The 17,290-nt window shown below is 44.9% G+C and overlaps 1 protein-coding gene across 2 annotated transcripts in view; it reads left to right on the top strand.

Annotated features, from left to right (window-relative positions):
• The window catches only part of LOC121860707 (ribosomal protein S6 kinase alpha-3-like), a gene marked incomplete at its 3' end in the record, with an annotated part of 99,364 nt that overhangs the window by 28,619 nt on the left and 53,455 nt on the right, over positions 1-17,290 (top strand). The window contains 1 exon segment of one of the 2 annotated variants that reach the window (XM_042358005.1): positions 12,144-13,400. Coding sequence (XP_042213939.1) covers positions 12,372-13,400 — 1,029 coding nt within the window. 2 annotated transcript variants of the gene reach the window in all.

Here is a 17,290-nt window from a genome sequence, read left to right as displayed (position 1 = left end):
ATCTCAATCATCACTCACACAATTTTCAAACATCACAGAGCACATACCTTCCCCTTCCCTCCCCCCCTTCCCTCCCCCCTCCCCTCCCTTGTCGATCCGGTCAACTTGTGCCTGGGGTGATAAGGGGTTTTATTTATACAAGTGTTTTTTATTTTTTTATTTGTTTGTTTGTTTATCTTGGTGGTGCAGATGGTGGAAGAGTCGACTTGTTTATCTGTGTGTGGACTTGGCTGATCTTGCATAGTTTTGGTGGTGGATGGATGGGTGGATGCTTAGTTGAGTGGATGCTTGCCAAGGTATCTACATTTGGTTATCTGTCCTCCATATGTAGATGTATTAAAATAGTCATACATACTGATGGACACATATACATACATACATAAGGAAGGATAGGCATATGGCCACACACTTGAACACTACGTCCTCGACTGTGTGAAGATAGAACCTTTTAGGATCAGGTCCAAGCACACTGTGTGTGAAATGGCACAACACTTCATCTCTAATGGCAAGATAGCCGACATATTAAGAGTGTATCCACTTTTTTGCACTTAGTAACTATATCAGTTCTCATGTACAGAACCAAATACGCAATGTGCTTGAATACTTCTCACGTAAATGTGAATAACAAAGTGTGAGGCCAGACATACTGCCTCTACCTGTACTCACGCATTTTGTGGAAAGAGGAGGTGTGTGTGTGTGTGTGTGTGTGTGTGTGTGTGTGTGTGTGTGTGTGTGTGTGTGTGTGTGTGTGTCAATGTGTGTGTGTGTGTGTGTGTGTGTGTGTGTGTGTGTGTGTGTGTGTGTGTGTGTGTGTGTGTGTGTGTGTGTGTGTGTGTGTGTGTGTGTGTGTGTGTGTGTGTGTGTGTGTGTGTGTGTGTGTGTGTGTGTGTGTGTGTGTGTGTGTGTGTGTGTGTGTGTGTGTGTGTGTGTGTGTGTGTGTGTGTGTGTGTGTGTGTGTGTGTGTGTGTGTGTGTGTGTGTGTGTGTGTGTGTGTGTGTGTGTGTGTGTGTGTGTGTGTGTGTGTGTGTGTGTGTGTGTGTGTGTGTGTGTGTGTGTGTGTGTGTGTGTGTGTGTGTGTGTGTAATGTAATAATAATTGACGGTTTATTGAAAAAGTTCTGCAGCCCGAAGGCTGAAAATATACATTGGACATAAATGACTTATTACATACATTGGTGGTTTAACAAAAGCCTTCGTTAGAGAAAGGTAAAGGAACATACAGTGAACATACAGATTAATGTAGGTGTTGAACAGCAAAAACGTAGTGTAGTAACTCCCTCCCAGATGGTGTTAGGAGGGGCCTCACGTGGTGTAGTAGTTCCCTCACAGATGGTGTTATGAGGGGCCTGACGTGGTGTAGTAATTCCTTCACAGATGATGTTATGAGGGGCCTCACGTGGTGTAGTAGTTCCCTCCCAGATGGTGTTAGGAGGGACCTCACGTGGTGTAGTAGTTCCCTCCCAGATGGTGTTAGGAGGGACCTCACGTGGTGTAATGGTCCCTCACAGATGGTGTTATGAGGGGCCTCACGTGGTGTAGTAATTCCCTCACAGATGGTGTTATGAGGGGGCCTCACGTGTGTGTGTGTGTGTGTGTGTGTGTGTGTGTGTGTGTGTGTGTGTGTGTGTGTGTGTGTGTGTGTGTCCGCCGTGACATTACAATGGCTGGTACGGTGGTAAGCATTGACCAATTAGGGTTAACGGTGTGTCTATTGAGTCTTTAACTGGGTGATTGAAGTTGTGGTGCCCTGACATATAGCCCTCCCTCCCTCAGTTAGTTCTTCCCCCTCTTACCTGTCAACTCTTCCCCCCACCCGTCGTCTCTGTCAACTATCCCCTTCTCCCTACTTCTTGTCAACTCTCCCCTCGTCTCTCTGTCATCCCTCCCCTCCCTCACCCTCCCTTTATTACCTCTCTTCCACTGTCAACACCCCTCTTCTCCCCTCTTTCTTCCCTCAATTACCCTCAAAAGTTAATTCCTTCTTTTCGTTAGCTGGTGTTCGTTTTACTTTGGTTTAATTTCGTCCGTGGTAAATATTATCGCTCGTTTGTACGTGTTTTGAGTGCGTGCGTCCAAGCGTTCACACACACACACACACACAGACACACACACACACACACCTCCCCCAAGAAGGAGAAACGTCTCGCTTGTCGGGTTTTATCTTGTAACTCCAGCGAACTTGTCTCTCTCTGTGAGATTATAATTGATTTAGAAAGTATTTTACCCCAGCAAAGAAAGTTTATGAGAGAGTCTTTGTCATTTTGAACATCTCGCCATTTTAGTTTTCTTTCCTTCCCATTCATCTCTCCTTTCCTCTCCTCTTCCTTCTTTTGCCTTCTTCTCCTCTCCCTTCTCTCCATAAAACTGTCGTATCCTCGATAGCAAAAATGCCCAGGATATCTCTCTCTCTCTCTCTCTCTCTCTCTCTCTCTCTCTCTCTCTCTCTCTCTCTCTCTCTCTCTCCGCCTGGTGTGTTTTACTCCCCATTAAAAGACAGAGTGTGAAAAAGTTTGTGTTTTGTATCCCGAGTGTTTGTGTATTTTAGCCTGTCGCCACTACACCCCCCCCCTCTCTTTCTCTCCCCTTTCATCCCTCTTTCCTCTCTCTCTCTCTTTCTCCTTTCTTCTCCTCCCTCCCTCCCTTCTTCCCTCCCTCTCCTTTCCCTTCTCCTTTCCCTCTGTCCTTCCTTCATCCCCTCTTCCCCTCATTTACTCGCACCTCTCCTACACTTTATCCTCTCTCCTCCTCGTCCCTCGTATGTATTTCTGCATATCCGTAAGTGTCGTATTACGCATATCCCCCATGTCCGCAAGCGTCAATGTATACGTATGTCCGTAAACGTTGATAATCATGTGCTCATGTCCGCCAACTTCGTCTTACGTAACCTCTTGCGAATCTTTGAACCCATTGAGCCTCGACTTACGTAAATTGGTTTGTCTCTACGTCGAGGTTATGTAATGAGGCGTGCGGCCCATTATTGACATACGTAACTAGGCATACCCTTTACAGCGTCGAGGTAGGTAACTAGGTATACCTATTCCAGGGTCGATGCAGGTAACTAGGTATACCCATTCTAGCGTTGAGGCAGGTAACTAGGTATACCTATTCCGGCATCGAGGTCGAGGTAGGTAACTAGGTATACCTATTCCAGGGTCGATGCAGGTAACTAGGTATACCCATTCTAGCGTTGAGGCAGGTAACTAGGTATACCTATTCCGGCATCGAGGCAGGTAACTAGGTATACCCATTCCAGCGTGGATGTACCTTGAGGAACAGAAGGGTGTTGAGGTGTGAGAGTGGGCGGAATATTGCCCCAGTCCAACAGCTTCTCCCTTATATAACGGCTGGAGGGAGGAGAAGAACGGCAGGAAAAACCCGTCTGGACACCCTACTTGTTATCTCACCTGGAGAAGAGGGGAGGAAGAGATTTTATGCTCAGGACAGGTGAAAGCAAGTGAGCTAAAGTGACTGAGGGGCCAGAATAACCCTCCTGTGTGTCTATATATAGTGACCAACAATACCGTGTGTGTCATTCAGGCACACCGCCGCCTACAGGGAGCTGGAAGAGCGAGGTGGAGATTTTCAGAAAGTTAAGGTATAGCTCGAGAATAACAGCCCAAAGTTACCTCCGAGTTACACCGAGGAGACTGTACCGTGTGTGTGTGTTTCAACCCTTCCTTGGCACTTTCTACCCTCTTCCTGCACTACTCACGCCTTTCTACCATCTCCCTTCTCCTTTTCATCAGTTCATTAGCCAAGATCCACCACACCCCTGGAGGATAAAAATAAGAGGTGAATTAGAGTTTATAAAAGTAGCTGAACCATTTACGGAATGAGGGTCACAGACAATGATTTAAAATGGCAGATATTTGTGTCGGTAAGAGTGACGTGTATGTGTGGGGTGGAGGGGAGAAAGAAAAAGGAGGTGGTAATTTAAATGTGGAGACACTCGGGAAAAGTGAGCACGACAAATTGGGAGGAAATGAAAGTGTTAAGAGCTGGGAGAAAGTAGGGAGGAGTGAGGGAAGTGGGAGAAATTTAGTTTTAACAACTTTATTGCCAAGTTGGAGTAAAATTTTGCCTTATGTGAGTAGTTCAGTGAAGTCTTGGCACTTGAGGAGGGGGGAGGTGCTGTCACTGATTACAGTCACTCAGGGCAGAAGTTCATACACAAGATGAGATAATCAGAGTAGGTCATAGTCATTAGTGTCATATTATATTAGATTGAAAACAAATCAATATGGATGAGCAAATTTAGGGTAGACTGTCAGGATGTCGGCCAGGTGGTGTAAAGCCTCAGACAATGTCACATAATGTTCAAGAGTTTGCTTTAAAGGTTTTCACAAAGTTTATACATGTTGAGTGTTCCGGTATGGGTACAGCGCCACTAACTTGCCAGGTGTCTCTTGCGTATAGCCTAATTCTGGCCACGACGACATTTCATTGTCTGGTTCCGTCTTTGTCCTGCCCATACTAGTACCCCTTGTCATAAAATTCCTCATACTTGCTATTGTTACAACTATGCTATGTGTATTTTTCAGTTCTTCTATATCAGAAATCATGAAAGAAGGTGAAAGTAGGAATAAAAGAAAACAAAATATATGGAAGTGGGAGAATTCTAGCCGACTGTGTTTACCGAATGATCGTAGAGTATAATAGTGAGGTCCGATCCTGGATTATTTCTGTATAATGAGTGTAATTTGTAACTGGATGATGACAGGCGTATTCCCCCTGACCCTGAAACTCACTAATCTAGAAACCGCTCCCTTGGCCCTGAATATCTCCAGTTAAAGGACCGTTCGCCTCCCTGGCCACCCTGAAGCATGTCAGTTTAGGGTCTTGCGTTCGTTTTTGTCACCAGTAGGAAATATTATTCTTACGGTGAAACGTTGAGAGATTGTCTTGTTGTCTTCTACACTCTGGACAGTTTCCTCTCCCTTTGTGTATATATTCTTGTATTGTCTTGTCTATTATTTCCATTGTTTTGTGTCAACTCCTACAGAGAGACGTGTTTGTTGACGTTCTCACTTTCCCTGTTGTCAATATTCGTAGAAGATTAGTGTGTGTGTGTGTGTGTGTGTGTGTGTGTGTGTGTGTGTGTGTGTGTGTGTGTGCGTGCGTGCGTGCGTGTGTGTGTGTGTGTGTGTGTGTGTGTGTGCGCGCGCGCGTGCGTGCGTGTGTAATAAACGGTTTATTAATAGAGTTGCAGCCGGTGGCTGAAAATATACAGACTTACATTTGATTTATACATAATGATATAATATGCGTTGAATACCTTCGTGTGTGTGTGTGTGTGTGTGTGTTCATAGGTAAATATGTTTTCATCTTTTCATATTTGTTTTATAGTATTGAAGTGAGCACTGGAGACATAGTACGGCATTGGCGAGGGAATATTTTTTTTTTGTTAATACTTGACGAGCTACAGCCAACGAACCATCCACTCCCACATGATAGACTTTCAAGAGGATTGGCAACAGGATAGAGAGAGTGAGAGTTAACGAGTTGTTGGAATTTTAAAAGGATCATCTCTAGATTAGTCCCTCCCCCCAGCTTATTTCACTCGATAAAACACTCTAACGCCACAAGGGGGTTAGGTTAGGTTAAATTAGCGTTAGGGTGGTTGATCTTAAGGTGGTTTGATAATGACTGTTGACATTAAATTGCTCCTGGTTCTAGTGATACGGATTCAGGAAGTTGAGTCCATTGTTACGAGGAGGTAAAAAAAAAAAGCCCATAAAAAACTAAATCCAGATAAACTCATAAAATGCTGAGTCATACTTATTAATGTTGTTGCGTCGATACAAGGTCAGGTGGACGGCTACTGGCATTAACAAGACAGTAGTCTATATAACACAGAGGCCCCCCTTAACCTTGAGAAATTCCTGTTAGGGGTGTGGCCTTCAAACTTAGGTGTGTCTCATGTGAGTAGGAACAGGGAAGTGGGTGCCATGGGAAAGACGTCAGTTGGGGTAAGGGGGATAGTGCCATTGGGAAGGGGGGCGGGAGGACTAAGAGCATTTACTGGAATGGGAAGGAAGATATTCTACACCAAAGTTTATTGTGGGTTGTTGCCCCCGTGTGAATGATGCTCTTTTACCCTCATCTCCATACCTGTGGTTCCTCTCCTCCCCTAGCCGAGTGAACGTTTCTGCCTCAGGTGAATCAAGGTTTGGGGTACACGCCAGGTGCATCCACGGTCAGGTGAGCCAGTAGCCTGAGGTTCCAGAAACGAAGTGACTCGAGAAGCTTGTGGGCTTTGGTGATACGGAGTCACTTAAATCGAGGTTTTTTGGGGAAGTTAGACCCAGGTTTTCTTTTACAGGTGTGTGTGTGTGTGTGTGTGTGTGTGTGTGTGTGTGTGTGTGTGTGTGTGTGTGTGTGTGTGTGTGTGTGTGTGTGTGTGAAGGACATACACCAGGTGATTCAAGGGTTAAAGAGGTGGGGGTAATGTGACTTGGTTTAATTGATTCATTCAAGTCTTCACTAGGTGGATCGAACCACACCCTAGAACCACACCCCAGAACCCTTTATCCTGGACCACACCTTAGAACCCCACCCTGGACATCAACCTGAAACCACACCCTACGTCAGTTGGTTGACAAAATACGCCCACACGACCCATCCAACACTGTAGTATACCGTGTTATTTCCCATGGAGGACGGTGATTCTTCCCTCATCCAACACCAAGGTGCTGCGTTATTTACTACGCAGTACCATTATCACCCCCTTCCTCTCCCTCCCCTCCTTGCAACAACACGTGTTAACTCGCTTCCTGTCCGTCAGTGCCGTTAGTGTTACTCTTTTCCATACAGGTGGGTTGCAGCCTCTCCTGTACGCAACAGCGTTACCGTGTTTCCCTCCGCTTGCACTATACTCCCGCGTTCCCTTTTTAATGCAACAATATAATATCGTGTTACCTTCCCCTTGCACAATAATCTACTTCCCTCCTGCAACTACAGTACGTTGCCTGCCATATGCAACATTATGTTCTCATGTAACACTTAATGCCTCTGTTGCTTCATTGTCCACCAGATGAACGTCACGGTCTCCCACAAATGTTACACAACAACCTTTCTCTGTTTGAAGACAATTGATGTTGAAAGACCCGTGGAAACTGTTGGTTGTGTTTGGCGGTGATCAGGACGCATTGGGTGTGATAATGAGCTCGAGAGAGTGAAGGAGAGAGTTAGTGATGTTACAATGGTCGACGCGTGTCTCGGGTGCCTCACGTGATGCAGGGAGAATAGTGTTTGGTGGCGCGTGTCACAACCTGCCGAGTTATATTGCCGTCACTATATCATGCCAGGGTGCAATACTCAGGTGTTGAGTGATACACGGTATCTCTTTCTCCCAAATATATCTTAATTTTTGCACACACACACACACACACACACACACACACACACACACACACACACACATGTCCCAGAGTATATCATGCCAGTTTTTAACCCCTGATATAACCTCTTAAATTGACCCCTTTACTACTGATACGAGGACGTCCTTAACTATCACAGGCAAGCAAACAACTCAACCAAGCGACCTAAATTACACCAAAACTGCACCGAGACTGTACCAAGGCTCAGAGGCGTGTTATCTCCATCCACTGGTGACTTATATATCGTTACAAAGTTGTGTGAATCAGGGCATTGTGTCAAGTTAGGTGAGAAATTATATCGTAGGAGATTTTGGGAAGTTGGAGGAGGTGTGTTATTGTCGGTGTGTGTGTGTGGGAGGGGGTAGAGCAATGGGGGCAGGACGGCCTTCACGACTCCGTTACCTAGGTGCAGGGACCTTCCCCAGTCCCCCTTACACTCTCCTCAAAGCCAGCCAGGGACGCTACACCATCGCCCGGAGACTCGTGCACCGCTAGGGAACCTTATACCTTTGTGTGTCGTAGCGGGAGTATACTGAGAGGAGGTATACCAGTCGTGTTCATTGTATTGTTAACAGAGCAGAGTGAGAGAGGGCGGGCAAGGACCTGTGGTATTGTGTTGTAGTTCTGAGTGAGTGAGTCTGTACACTCACTCACTCACTCACGCACTTACTCACTCACTCACTCACTTATTTGAAGTTTTCCTGTTCACGTCTGGGAGTTTTCTCAGTGTATTATTATCCCGTGCTCAACTAAGTTTGGAAGGGGGATAAAAAAAAAACTTGGTTCTCTCATTGTCGTCCGTACGTCCGAGTTTCATTTCCGGACTTTATCTCTAAAATGTTTCCGTGTGTTTGGTTAGATTTGGTTAGGTTAGTATGAAAGATATCCCCTTTTGTGAGCTAGAGTTCTCGTCGTTTCTGCAATTTTTCCAGAGTGAGGAAGATGTTTATTGATACGGTCTCGTCAGTTTGGTCGTGTCCTCGGTCTCATCAGCTTGGTCGTGTCCTCGGTCTCGTCAGCTTGGTCTCGTGAGCATTTCTTCCCCCCAATACCTTCAGCTTGATGGAGTGGAAACTTGGCATGGATGCAATTTACTGCAGTCTGCTAATTCCTTCCTTGTCATCTAGATTTTTTGAGGGTCTTTTAGCCTGTGCGTGCGTTTGTTTGTGTATGTGCGTGTGTCTGTGTATGAGCCTGTGTTTGTGCGTGTTTCTATGTATGTGCGTGTGTTTGTTTATTTGTTTGGTATGTCATGGTGAGACTGCTCTGAATGTGTGTATGTATGGTGGGACAGTGTGGGCCATACATACATACATACATACATACATACATACATACATACATACATACATACATACATACATACATTTAAACACGGTACCATACAGAAGTTGTTGATATTCCGAAAAAATACAAACAGTAAAGTATCTAGACCACATCCCCCCCCCTCTTCCCTAACAACCAATTACTCACGTGGAAGTTATTAGTGAGGTGCTCGTTGTTGCTGTAATCACCTGTGGTACCTGTTAGGAGGTGGTGTGTGTGAGGGGTAATTGGTGTTGATGGGCGTCGGTCAGATGCAAACAGGTGAGGGCCTTGGGTGGTGATGGGCGGGCGTGTGTGTGTGTAAATGTGGGTGAGTGGGGGAGTACACACACACACACACACACACATGAAGGAAACCTACACAAAGCGACGTAGTGCCACTCTTGTTTTGTTTTTACCCAGGAAGAAGACGAAAAAACTCTGTTAAAACCAATTATAATCTCATGGTTAAGTTATATATGGCGTGGTTAAAGTCTCCGTTAAGTCTTCTTGGTTAATTCTCTTTCTGTAAATAACTTCTGGTTTGTGTTTAAAAATTAAGAAAAATTAGTAAGACCGAACTTAATCTAACTTTTGATAGTCAGGATGAAATTGTTTCAAGTTAGTTAAAAACTAGCCGGATGTATCTATGAGTGGCGTATCTCGCCCTGGGAAAAAGTGAGTGTGGAGGTGGGTTGCCATGGCAATGTTGGCCAGCCGAGCCGAGGCATCCATTACCCTCAACGTGGGGGGGGGGGCTCTGGTCGTAGTTGTTGTTATTGTTATTATCGTTATTATTATTATTGTTGCTGTGTTTATATTAATGATATTATTATTATTATTATTATTATTATTATTATTATTATTATTATTATTATTACTGGTGTGTGTGTGTGTGTGCGCGCATCAGCTCCAGGTTCTCATGCAGTGATGGACGCCACTCGGCCAAGTGGTTCCCGTATTTGAAGTTTCATAATTAATCATAACTTTTTGTTTCATAAAAGTCCAAAGTTTAAAAAGGTTTTTAGCTGAATTTTCTTTGCCTGGAAAATATATTAAAAGTTAGAGGCGCGAGATATAAAGTACATTATAAAGTTTACTTCATCTTACCATTTAGCTCCTTGGCCAAGTTCCACACGGATGTTACCTTTGGTGTACACTGAAGGGAGGTATGGGTGTGTGACCCAGTGTTCCCACAAGTTCACATGAAGAATTCCCTAGAGTAAGGTTGAAAATTCCCTAGATTGGATCAAAATTCCCCAAATCCATTATCCACACACACACACACACACACACACACACACACACACACATACACACACACATATATATATATATATATATATATATATATATATATATATATATATATATATATATATATATATATATATATATATATCGGTTTAAAATGAAAGTTTTATTGTGGTTTTTAATATTTTTTGTGGTTTTATTGTTTTATCATTATTATTTAATATTTTGTTAATATATTTGTGGCAGAAACAAAATAAAATTATTGTTTTGGTTTTTCTGACAAGAGTAAACACTCCACTAACATTTCGAGTATTTACCGGTACTTAATCTAAGGTATAGAATCCGTCAAATCATAAATGTATACCAAATTAACTACTTAATTTAAAAAAAAAGCAATTTTGATTCCAATACTTTATTTAGAGTTTATGATATTATATGAGTTATGACTTGAGTATATCAACAATGATTTGATGAGCTTCTGAATCGGAAGCATTGCTCTTGACATTTGGCACAAGCTTCAGCAGCTTTGGATCAGTTTTGATCAGCAGGTATCCCAAGTGATGCCAATCCTTCCATTCCATGTAGTAGCCCCACAATACGTTCTCTCCATGTTTTCAGGAAAGATGTTGACTCAGAGACCTGGTATTGGTATTATATAAACCAAACACACTCAAATTCCCTAATTATTCCCCAAAATATTCAAAATTCCCCAGAAATTCTCCCAAAAGCCCATTTCCCTAGATTTGTCCCCAGATGTGTCCAGATTTCCCAATCTGGGGACAAATTCCCCAGAAGTAGGAACGCTGGTGTGACCGTTACGTCATGCATTAGTATGAGACTAACAAACAGAAAGTGTGTTATGTTTGTTCATGAATTAGAGGTGTATAAGACGCCGCAGGAAGTGTGTCTTCTTTCTGGCTTACAGTATTATTTGTTATTTTTAATTCCATGAAGGGAGAATGATGGGGGGATGGGGGTTGGTGGGGTGTGATGGGAGGGGTGGGGTAGGTGGATTGTACCATAATGCGTCATTAGGAGTGATTTGATCTCCCGTCGCAGGTTAATTAAAGGTAATATAAACAAGATCCTAAACTTTACTGCCGAAAAATTAGTGTGTGTGTGTGTGTGTGTGTGTGTGTGTGTGTGTGTGTGTGTGTCGCTCAAATTCGTGGGAGGAAAAGGTGTCACTTCCTTGTCCTTCCTTCCATCCATGTTAGTCTGCCTTGTATACCCCATGACCTGTTCACTAGTGGAGGAATACACATTAAACTATACAGCTATATTAACAAGTCCATGTGTCATGTCCTAAGCCCCGGGCGGTGAGCACAGTCAGGAGTCATGCACCTCCTACTATTTTTCCCCCCGATCTCTTGTATATCCCTCGACCCCACATCACCGGCTCTCCCATGTATATTCCAGGGTAAGCCACATACATATGCATATCCGGGAGCCGCAGTATGCATGGTATTCAGCACCAACATGGAAGCAGTGACTGGCTTAATTAAGCTCATGAGGATTTGATGAGCCGTCCACACAGTTGCCGACACTGACTGTATATTGAGTTAGTGTGTTCCTCCAACCCCTCCCACACCGCCTCCGTCGCCAGCCGCCACTTGAGTAGGAGGGGGCGAGGTTGTGAGGTGGATGTATGTAAATGGGCTGGTGGGTGTAGGTGGGTCGGTGAATATGTGTGTGGGTGGGTGGTCGCTGTGATAGCTCTATGTGTGTTGGTCTGAACTGTTGTTTCATTTATCCATCTCCGGCAACGTAGCCAAGCGAGCAGAAGTGTTTAAAGCCAGGTTGAGGTATAATAAACTTTGACAGGATTTGACTTTTTGTGTGAAATGCCAGCTGAAGTGTTTAGTTTATATGGGAGATATTGAATATGGTTGTGTTTGCCTCAGGTGGGTCAGACAGTCATATACCTCGGGGTTCGCTCCCCTGTGTGTTGAATATGGAACACGTATCATTGTTTTATAACACACACACTTCACCCTCGTGCAAACTTTATGCGGTGTGGCGAGTACAGTTTGATTCATATTGTCGTTTTTTTATATATAAATAAGTACGGTATTGTGGTTATATTTGTGTCTCTGTAAAATGGGGCTCTTGGATGTTGTTTTATTACTGGAAACAAAACATTTATTGAATTTTGGGGATTTTTGGTGATATTTTCCTTTCCTGACCTTTTTATTTTTCTTAACAGGTTAATTTATAAACGGTGAAATATTTGTTCATAGAAAAGTATATTTGTCTAAGTGTTTTATATCACGGTTGGTGTTATATATACGACAATAAGGAGACTATGAGTGTACAAGGTGTACAGGAAGTGATACTTGAGGCGTCAGTGTGAAGGAGCGCCACAGGCCTCAGTGGTGGTGGTGGTTTAGGCTCCTGAGCGGGGTTATGGCGCAGCTCAGTCCTCCACGTTAGCATGTTAACGGAGGTGTTGTCGCGGGTGGTGGTGCTTTCGCAGGAGGTGGCCCGCTCCTTGGGGGTCATGTGGCCACACAACGACGGGCGAGAGCCAGACGTGGGGGAGTGCGCCCCCCGCTGGACCAGCCCTACGGACATGGCGGCATTGGGCAGCGTGGTGTGTGTGCCACCCTCGCCACACACTCGTGGCCCCCCCATCACGCGCCTCCTCTCCAACTCTCCCCCAAACTGTGATACTAGTGATAATAAGGACTGTGATGTGGTGCGGGCGGGGCTTCCTTGTTGCTATATGGACGACCACGAGCTAGGCGACACGGCCGCCACTCCCGCGCCCGCCAGTACGGTGACGCGGCTACAGTTACCTCTCACGGACCCCAGGTGTGACAGTGACAATGACAGTGGGTTAGTGAGCTGCGGGGACAGTGACCACACGCACACTCATGATAACGGGGACACGCTCGTGCCACCTTTCCTCTTGTGTGATAATGAGCCGCCCGTCCTGGCCGCCCCCGCCACAGACTCTCCCATCCCCTTCCGTCCAGACTTTGACCATGCGGTGCCACTCAATATGGACCACCTGGCGTCCAAGTACCATACTATTACGCCGCCCGCTTTTTCTCACATCCACGCCCCTGGTGACCACTTGGCCAACCCTTGGTCCAGGTCACGCAGTAGCCGTTACGAGGACCAGGGCTTCGGTGATCTGTCGCGGCGGGACCACACGGCCCTCAGCGACCCTCACCAGGACCACGCTGTGTTCAGTGAGCCAAGCCCCGTCCTCAACAACGACTCCAGCACCCACAACTACCTCACCATAACCTCCACTTGTAACAATAACAAGTTGAACAATAAGAAAAAGAACAAGGAGAGGGGTGTTGAGGTGAGGAGTAGCGGGGAGGAGGACGAGGCTCTGGGTCACTTGGAGAACTTCCAGTACCCGCCGGCCCCAGAACGTTCAGAGAACCCCTTCGACTCCACCTTCAAGAGGGCGCTAAACACCACATACAGACGCTTCAGATTCAAAAAGGTAAGATGGTGTCGATACTGTAGACCTGTGAGTGAGTCCCCTGTAGTAATTAATCAACACTGTAGACCTGTGAGTGAGTCCCCTGTAGTGGTATGAGAAGTGTCTCCTCCATACTGGAAGTAGAAGTGGACGAGTTGCTGTGACACCTGAAGGTATTGTACTATATTATGCCTTTGTATATTACTTTTCCTAAGTATTATTTAACCTATATAAACTAGTAAACCAATGTAAACTATTAACTATATGTAAACTAATGCACATTAAAAAAAACACTCCTGACGTGCAGTATATTAAGGTTCAGGTCCTTCTACCATTCCTCCATCAGTCATAATATCAGTTTCTTTCAGTGTCTCGAGGTAGGAGAGCATGAACAGTAATGTGCTCTTGTAAGTACTAAATGGACTCGATGATTGCTGGTTGGGCCGGAGACCACCTCGTCTGGATCGCCTATAAGCAATCTGGAGGTCCAATTAGTGTGACCTGGTGGACCGCGACGACGGAAATTGGCGGGCCAACATGACGTTTGTTTGGCTGTGGGTTAGGTTTTGTGTTTGGTCGTTTGGCTGGAGTGATTTTGTTGTGTGTGTGTGAGATAGTAAGAGGGATTTTGTCCAAGATGATTGTGTTTATTTGTTAACTCTCTCTCTCTCTCTTCATCATCATCATCCACTCCGCCTAGCTCGGGTTACGTCCCTGCCTGACTGTGAGTGGTTGAGTGTGGTGACGTTTATGACCTCAGCTCTGGCGTCAGGTTCCAAGGTCAATATCATCTTAAGGCGCTAGTGTGGTTAGGTTTGGCTAGGCTAGGTTAGGTTAGGTTAGGTTAGGTTAGGTTAGGTCTTCACTTAAATTATAATATCACTGTAAACAAAATGATACTCTCTATTCTCGCGCTCTCTGGACAGGAACTCTTGGCTGTACTCTGTTATCCGAGTACAATCACACCTCTATTTAACGGACTATATGAGAGTCGTCCGTTATATCGAGATTTGTTAGATGTGAGGAGTCTATACAACGGACTATATGGGAGAGTACAATCCATTATATCGAGGTCCCTGTTTATAACAGTCTATTATATCGAAGTCCATTAGATGTGAAACCTTCATTTAACGAACTATTCCTTTTAGATTGATGTCCGTTAAATGGAGGGTTTTACTGTATAAACTTATCTAAGGGTCAGTAAATGGGTCTACTGTATATTACTCGAGTGGTTCTTAACTTTTCTTTGCTGTGTCTTACACGTGAGGACTCCCCCAGAGAGAGAGAGAGAGAGAGAGAGAGAGAGAGAGAGAGATCCGTTCACAGTCTTAATGGGAGTCCAATCCTATTGGTAAGCCTCTCTGGTTTATACGTAGGAACAGACGAAAGATTGTTTTATTATTATTATTATTATTATTACGATTATTTATTAAGTCCAGGTCCATATGTGAAGAGTAATTACTATTGCCAGGGACGATTTGATGAAACTGAATTCAAAGTAAGGTAGAAATGAGTGAGTTTCTTTTTTTTTTAGATTACCTATTCAGTAATTACCTGGGTGTTGACACGCAGGTAACAGGTAATTACTGTTGTTTCAGGTATCGAGTGACCATGGAGTTGTACACGATGACTGGATTGTGTCCTATGGCTAATACATTATTGGTCCTGTACAGCACACGTTGTTGGTCATATGAGTCAAATTACGTTATAGGTCAAGGTATACAGTTGCCAGTATAGTGTTTAAAATAACGGTGTTGGGGAGGGAGGAATGAAATTTACGCCATTTTCCCTGGAGCGAATATTATAAGGCAGCCTTGGCTCTGTCTCTCTGTTATAAAGACTTTCCTCCAAATTATGGCCAGCAGTAAGATTATAGCTAGTACTATGATGCTCAGTACTGATTTATCGCTAGTTCAGATTTATCGCTATACTAAGATTTAGCTATAATTAAGATTATAGCTAGTACTAAGATTATCGCTAGTTCTAAGATTATCGCTAGTACTAAGATTATAGCTAGTACTAAGATTATCGCTAGTACTAAGATTATCGCTAGTACTAAGATTATCGCTAGTACTAAGATTATCGCTAGTACTAAGATTATCGCTAGTACTAAGATTATCGCTAGTACTAAGATTATCGCTAGTGCTAAGATTATCGCTAGTGCTAAGATTATAGCTAGTACTAAGATTATCGCTAGTACTAAGATTATCGCTAGTGCTAAGATTATCGCTAGTGCTAAGATTATCGCTAGTGCTAAGATTATCGCTAGTGCTAAGAATACCGCCTGCCCTAAGAATACCGCCAGGACTAAGAATACCGCCAGGACTAAAAATAGCCCCAGACAGACTCCTGGTGATATCATGTTACTATACAAGAAACACCAATTTGCGTCCCCCTTTCTGCCGCGTCACCTATTGGCAATACATGGAGGTCACACCTACAAATATCGACTTGTGTTTAAAGGTCAAGTGTCGCCTATATTTAGAGGTCAGACTTAACGAGTTTTTGACACTGGAAAAGTAACAATTTAGTCTTGTAAATTTTGACGTTTCAGACTTTTGCTATAGTTATGTGTCAGTGTTATAAATATGACCGTCACCCTATTTAGAGGTGTGACGACTTGCCTTTCTGTAGTTGGTGGGAGCTAGGGCGGCGCCTTTGTCGAGCTGTGTCATTAGTGGTGTAAGCTGACACACTCGTCGATTGGTCACTAACAGTGTCAGTTTTCGACAGTTGAGACTAGTTTGTGGTGGTGGTGGTGGTGAGAGAGGGAGGGAGTGGGTGGTTGTGGTGAGAGGGAGGTGGTGGTGGTGAGAGGGGGAAGGAGAGAGGGAGTGGGTGGTTGTGGTGGTGAGGGTGGAGGGAATTGGTGGTGATGGAAAGTGAAGGAGTGGTGATGGAGAGTGAGGGAGTGGGTGGTGGTGATGGTAGTAGTAGTAGTGACCCTGATGGTGGTAGTAGTGTGTGGTGGGGTTGGGTTGTGGTAAAGCTCTTCTCATGACCCAGGGTATAGCTTGGGGCAGGGCGAGGCTACTACATCTGCTCCGTGCATCTTGGCTGTGTGTGTGTGTGTGTGTGTAGGGCCTTAGGGTGTGTATATAGGTCTTAGGGTTGTGTGTGTATAGGCCTTAGTATGTGTAGATAGGCCTGGAAGATTAAGGAACTATACATGGGTGCTGGGAAGATGTCAGGAATGAATAGAGTGACAAAGGAGGCCTTATGGTGTGTGTGTGTGTGTGTGTGTGTGTGTGGTGGGGTCAGGAATGTGGGGTGGGTGAGGATCCTCTGAACTGGGGTGAGGGAGGAGGAGGGCTGGAGGGTGGGGAGGGGGGAGGGCTGTATGGGGCTGCTTAGTTTGCTGTGTGGCATGTTGAAGGAGCATGAGATATTGATGGTGTTAGTGGATATGGTGGTGGTGGTGGTTGATGGTGAGGGTGGTGGTAGTGGTTGATGGTGGGGGTGGTGGTAGTGGTTGACAGTGAAAGGTCAAGGCGTAGTGGTTGACAGTGGGGGTAATGGTAGTAGTTGACAGTGAGGGTGGTGGTGATAATGGTTGACAGTAAGGGTGGTGATAGTAGTGGTTGACAGGGTGGTGATGGTAGTAGTGGTTGACAGGGTGGTGATGGTAGTAGTGGTTGACAGGGTGGTGATGGTAGTAGTGGTTGACAGGGTGGTGATGGTAGTAGTGGTTGACAGGGTGGTGGTGGTGGTACATTGTATTTCGGGAGATGGTTGATATTGGTGTTGTTCAGTTTGGTGCATGACTTAGTGATGGCCCCGGGGTAGGTGTAGGAGATGGTTGTTTAGATAAGAGGTGATGGTATAGGCGGGGTGAGGTGGAAGGGGGAATGAGTGGGGTGCAAGAGGAATGGGTGGGGTGCAAGAGGAATGGTTGGGGTGCAAGAGGAATG

The sequence above is a fragment of the Homarus americanus genome, unplaced genomic scaffold, assembly GCF_018991925.1.
Source record: "Homarus americanus isolate GMGI-L3 unplaced genomic scaffold, GMGI_Hamer_2.0 scaffold23617, whole genome shotgun sequence".
Lineage (NCBI taxonomy): Eukaryota > Metazoa > Arthropoda > Malacostraca > Decapoda > Nephropidae > Homarus > Homarus americanus.
This window is presented reverse-complemented; position numbering and strand designations above follow the sequence as displayed.